Source organism: Salmo salar, chromosome 10 (assembly GCF_965601325.2).
Source record: "Salmo salar chromosome 10, fSalSal1, whole genome shotgun sequence".
Classification (NCBI taxonomy): Eukaryota; Metazoa; Chordata; class Actinopteri; order Salmoniformes; family Salmonidae; genus Salmo; species Salmo salar.
In genome coordinates this window covers 115,516,223-115,522,564 of record NC_138300.1, presented here as the reverse complement: position 1 = coordinate 115,522,564, position 6,342 = coordinate 115,516,223, and the positions used below count along the sequence as shown (strand labels likewise).

General features: G+C 40.6%; 1 protein-coding gene across 2 annotated transcripts in view; it reads right to left on the bottom strand.

Annotated features, from left to right (window-relative positions):
• Positions 1–903: 903 nt before the first annotated feature.
• LOC106561615 (SH3 and multiple ankyrin repeat domains protein 2) overlaps positions 904–6,342 on the bottom strand; it is a 54,082-nt gene continuing 48,643 nt past the window's right edge. For both annotated transcript variants that reach the window (XM_082957406.1, XM_082957407.1), the window contains 2 exons: positions 5,797–6,321; positions 904–5,625 (listed from right to left, as the gene is read on the bottom strand). In XM_082957406.1, the coding sequence (XP_082813532.1) occupies positions 5,589–5,625; positions 5,797–6,321 (562 nt within the window). In that variant the 3' untranslated portion in view covers positions 904–5,588. The remainder of the gene's footprint in view (positions 5,626–5,796; positions 6,322–6,342) is intronic.

Below are 6,342 nucleotides of genomic sequence, written 5' to 3'. Positions count from 1 at the left end.
GGTGTGATGGTATGGGGGTGCTTTGCTCATCCCCACATTCTGCAGGGATACGACATCCCATCTGGTTTGCGCTTAGTGGGACTATAATTGTTTTTCAACAAGACAATGACTCAACACACCTCCAGGCTGTGTAAGGGCTATTTGACCAAGGAGAGTGCTGCATCAGATGACCTGGCCTCCACAATCACCCGACCTCAACCCAATTGAGATGGTTTGGGATGAGTTGGACCGCAGAGTGAAGGAAAAGCAGCCAGGAAGTGCTCAGCATGTGTGTGAACTCCTTCAAGACTGTTGGGAAAGCATTCCTCATGAAGCTGGTTGAGAGAATGCCAAGAGTGTGCAAAGCTGTCATCAAGGCAAAGGGTGGCTACTTTGAAGAATCTCAATTATAAAATATATTTAGATTTGTTTCACACTTTTTTGGTTACTACATTCCATATGTGTTATTTCATAGTTTTGATGTCTTCACTATTATTCTACAATGTAGAAAATTTTAAAAATAAATAAAAACCCTGGAATGAGTAGGTGTGTCCAAACTGTTGACTGATACTGTAGTCCAGACCTCCTGTGGATTGCATCATCATAAATTAATGGATAATTGGTATTCCCAGAACTCCGTTATTGAACACATCCATAGATCTCAATTATTAAACACGAGCCTGGTCCCAGATCTGTTTGTGCTTTCTTGCCAACTCCCATAATAATTTTCAAGCCAAACATTGAGGGATGCAAGAGGCCATAGGAGTCGCCGTGCGGGTTGGCAAGACAGCACAAACAGATCTTGAACCAGGCACATTCAACACATCTGTATAACTCTGGGCAACACCCAGTGCTATAGCTGTCAATGAAACATTGCCATTGGAAAACTCTTTACAAGACAAAAAAGGCAATATGACATCAATGTCATCAAATATTGTGTAATATATTTATTAACCTGCATAAAATGTTGTTTTCCATACAAGTATTGTGGATTTACAAATACTTTTCTTCCTGTGATCTCAATAATAATATTTTCATCTAAAAGTTAAATTAAACGATTCGTAGCACAAAATTACAGCAACATAGAAAGCATGAAAAGGAAGTTGACAAAAAAGGAGAGTGATTCTTTATCTGTGAAGAATAAAACAAGAGGACAAACATTTCGGATCTGACACCTGTTAACTGGAATTTACTGCATCTTAGCATGTCCCATGTAGCCTGGAATTCCAGACAGCATCATACTACAGTTCACTATTGTTTCACACTGAAACCTGAAATAGAGTTGTATTCATCCAGGATTTGTAGGCTATGTTCGATTGGAACCCTACGGGGCAAAGTAGCTTTTAAAACTTTGCCCATTAGGGGCCACGGTACAGTAGCACAGCCCAATCTGCTGATGAATTAACTTTCCTTCAAACTCTCTGCACTTCAGATGCCTTAGTATATAGGTCTAGTCAGCTTCACTATAATAGGTCTAGTCAGCTTCACTATAATAGACCTAGTCAGCTTCACTTCATAGGTCTGGTCAGCTTCACTACTAGGTTTAGTCAGCTTCACTACTAGGTCTAGTCAGCTTCACTACTAGGTCTAGTCAGCTTCACTACTAGGTCTAGTCAGCTTCACTAGATAGGTCTAGTCAGCTTCACTAGATAGGTCTAGTCAGCTTCACTAGATAGGTCTAGTCAGCTTCACTAGATAGGTCTAGTCAGCTTCACTAGATAGGTCTAGTCAGCTTCACTACTAGGTCTAGTCAGCTTCACTACTAGGTCTAGTCAGCTTCACTACTAGGTCTAGTCAGCTTCACTAGATAGGTCTAGTCAGCTTCACTAGATAGGTCTAGTCAGCTTCACTAGATAGGTCTAGTCAGCTTCACTACTAGGTCTAGTCAGCTTCACTAGATAGGTCTAGTCAGCTTCAATATATGGGTCTAAGCTTCACTACTACGTCTAGTCAGCTTCACGATATAGGTCTGGTCAGCTTCACTATATGTCTAGTCAGCTTCACTACAAGGTCTAGTCAGCTTCACTACTAAGTCTAGCCAGCTTCACTACTAGGTCTAGTCAGCTTCACTATACATGTCTAGTCATCTTCACTACTATGTCTAGTCAGCTTCACTACTATGTCTAGTCAGCTTCACTACTATGTCTAGTCAGCTTCACTATATATGTCTAGTCAGCTTCGCTATATATGTCTAGTCAGCTTCGCTACTAAGTCTAGTCAGCTTCGCTACTAAGTCTAGTCAGCTTCGCTACTAAGTCTAGTCAGCTTCGCTACTAAGTCTAGTCAGCTTCACTACTAAGTCTAGTCAGCTTCACTACTAGGTCTAGTCAGCTTCACTACTAGGTCTAGTCAGCTTCACTACTAGGTCTAGTCAGTTTCACTATATATCTAGTCAGCTTCACTATATGTCTAGTCAGCTTCACTTCTATGTCTAGTCAGCTTCACTTCTATGTCTAGTCAGCTTCACTACTATGTCTAGTCAGCTTCACTATATATGTCTAGTCAGCTTCACTATATGTCTAGTCAGCTTCACTACTATGTCTAGTCAGCTTCACTATATATGTCTAGTCAGCTTCACTACTAAGTCTAGTCAGCTTCACTACTATGTCTAGTCAGCTTCACTTCTATGTCTAGTCAGCTTCACTACTATGTCTAGTCAGCTTCACTTCTATGTCTAGTCAGCTTCACTACTAAGTCTTGTCAGCTTCACTATATATGTCTAGTCAGCTTCACTATATATGTCTAGTCAGCTTCACTATAATAGGTCTGTGCATGGCCTCAGTGCAATGTGCAGCCATCAAATCTACTGTACATCAGCAGTCCCATTCAGTGGTGTGTTTTTCTCTTGGTCAAGTAACGTTTCCTATAGCAAATAGTGAAGACATGTACAGCCTGAGTATCTTCATAGTATACATACATGATGCACAAACTATGCAAATATCAATTTATATCAGCTTTTAATAATTAATAATTACAGAGGCTTAGTCAAAACGTGACTATCAATTGCTAAAAGATTTCAAATATGCTCTATAGGAATATGGATTATAACACAATTATTTATATCAATTTTAAAAATAGAGACTTGAAATCCTGTTACATGTATAATTATTCACCTGGAAAATAAAAATAACATCTACTTGAAACAGAATGTATATTATATTGCTTCTTAACCATATTTCGCTGCTTTTCGGAAAACCTAACCACACGTCAGGGTTGATATGGCGACTACACAGATAGGAATATACCCTCATGATAAATATCTCTACATCATCAAAAATACTGTGTTCCTTCCTGTTCCTGTGGTTCTTAACATAAGATCTCATCTCAAAGTGTGCCCTCAAGTCGACAGAGAGTACTGTCAAAGATGGTCGTAGTCATTACCATAGAAATATAATGAATTCTATTTCTACGGTTTCTGTGGACTATTTCTACGGACAAGAACTTTAATGCTGTGATGTCATGCATATCAGTCATCAGACATATCAAGGTCAGTTTTCCCCCTCTCAAACCAATAGATCCCACGCACATGTAGATCCAAAATAACCTTCCATAAATACTGTCATTGGGATTTTAGCTAGCACCCACATTTTGTTACTCGGGAAATTCAAATATCAAGAAGTTTAAACTGTTAAGGTCCGGAATATAAACCCAACGCAAACTGAGTGGAAAATACAACTTCAGCCCGTTTCAGACAAACTCAGTGGAAAGTGTAATAAACTTCATTTTAAACTCATCCACGTTGTGATGAGTGAATCTCTGGCTTTATGGACTTACTGGTGATAGTATGAAGAGACCCTGTCTTGAAAACATGGAGGAAATTATGCTCAACTCAACCAAATGTAAAGTTTTGATTTACATTTGGTTGAGTTATCAACTAACATGAATTCAATGTGAAATCAACCAAAAATGTCATGATGTCATTGGATTTCGGTTAAAAGTTGGGTGAAAGAAAATACAAAATTCCTTTATGTTGATTACTTTTTTTCAATTCAAATCACTTTTCTACGTTGATTCAACGTCATCACATTTAATTTTGGGGTTGAAATGACGTGGAAACATCATTGATTCAACCAGTTTTTGGCTAGTGGGTTTTGAGCTGTGTGGATGCATACAAATGTCTTTCTCATCAACAAAACACATCAAAACACCATCATAGATTAAATATGTCTCTAATACTTAAATTATCATACACAAAAAGTAAACATTCTTATCAAATTTATTCCTAGTGGTATCTGCGTCTCTCTTTGCTTGCCAAACCAGTTGAACTCTGCTCCTTCTGATACCAGGTTTAGTGTTTGTTCACCTACTTTTTCCCATATAGTGCATACACTTCTCTGATATCTGTCTTCAAAAGCATGCTTACTCTGCAGTGTTGGGGTAAATTCCTTTTCAATTCAGGAAGTAAACTGAAATTCCATTTCCAATTTTACACAATGCTTCACGTTGCAAAAATTGTAGAATTAGAAATTTAGTTTACTTCCAGAGTCCGCAAAATGACGTTGAGTGAGCAGCACCGCAGATATTGCAATGAGCAAGATGCAAGACTTCGCTCTCACACAGTATCTGTACATGTGCTCTGGTTCGATTCATGCACTTACAACGTGGTAGCCACAGGACCAAAACAGCAGAGAAGCTGAGCATCGCAATCTAACGCTCTAAGTTGTCGCATACAATTGACCCACTATGCTGTTTACTTTGTGCATCTATGTCATATCGCTGACTCTACCTTTAATTGAAATGGAATTGACCCAACCCTGTAACTCTGGGTCATTCATTCCTGATAGTGTCTTCAATCCTAAAGTCCTAAACATCAGTTCAGGGTATACAGTAATAACCTAATGTGATAATGTTTGTATTATTCCTCTCAGAGGACATAGAAGACTGAAAGAAAGGATGACGGTTGATGATAACGATTGGAAAGCCCTGACTGCCAGTGCCAAGCACTCTGCCATGTCATGTTCAGGAGACTACAGTAGGGGGAGCTGTTGGCACACAGTTCAGCTTCCTGTGGAAGACAGTATAATGATTTATGAACAATTTAATTTACATTTTCAATACTGTGTTTAAAACTCTCAAGTAAACATGACCAGTAGTAAAACAGCTATTGAAATAAGGTTGAAGGGCAACAACTTTGCTACTGTACCAATTTAGAAATTAATTTAATCTTTGATTTCCTTTCTGGGTATAAATGTCTGTGTCTGAGAATACACTGTACGCTCTCTCAAATTAACCTACAACCCAGTGAAAAGGGCGAGAGAGAAAGCTTAATTTCACAGGCAGAAGTGCACATACATACTGTAAATGTTTTCCACTTTTTCCTAAAAAGATATTCACCGCATCATTTCTAAATGAGAAACAGTAGGAAATGAAACCCCTACGAAGCTGGTTCTAGTTATGCATTTAAATGAGGTTGATTTCAGAAGTCCGTAAATCCCATAGCGATTAAGCTGCTGTGTTTGATAGTGTAGTATATTCCATATCACAGCCACATCCCGTGTATCTACTTTCTTCCTTCCTTCCTACTGACAGAGCAGCTCTGTCTCACCTGGGACCACTCTATCCCACTCTGGGGGGACCTTCTTGTTTATTCAGGAAACTGCAGTGCTGTTTCAAGTTGCAATTTCTTCAGGATACATGAGGATATTCCTAAATTTCAACAAAACAAGCATCATCATAGCAATTATACAGTAAGTATAGTTTAAATAAGTCAACATAAATAAAAATGATTGTTATGGACATAATTGATCATTAACTTCGCCTGTTGTGAAGTTGTAGTGTTGGAGACTCAGAGACCTCATCACCCTCCTCACTTCTCACCTGTCCATCAGAAGTTTCAAAGCTCTCTCTATGTTCATCCGATGTCCGACCCTGGTCACCCCTAGGTCTATGAGGTCGTCCTTCTGTAGGCTAGGCAGGTGGCTGCCCTCGATGTCGTTGTCCATGAAGGTGTCTCTGTGCTCAGCCAGGTTTAGGCTTTCCAGCCAGTCGGCCACGTCGTGTTTGCTCCACATCAGAACCGGCTTGGTGGCAAAAGGCTTGTTGGAGACGGCCTGGATGAGGGTGAGGGGGGAGGGTGAGCGGCTGCTCCCCGTGCCCAGGCTGAGAGGGGGGGTGGGCAGGCCGAACACGTCTGAAAGGGTGGGAGAGGTGGCAGGGAGTGAGGAGGCACAGCCGAGGCCTGAGTCTGGGGGAGAGAGGATGGGGCTGGGGGCTCTGTGGTGGGAGGGGCTCTCTGTCTGTTGGTTTGGAGATGGGGCAGGCACGTTCGGGGGGAGCTGGGCAGCAAAAGAGACTGTGGTATTCCGCTGTGTACCTGAGGAGAGGGACCCACTGTCCGGACCCCTACAGAAAGTACAGAACACA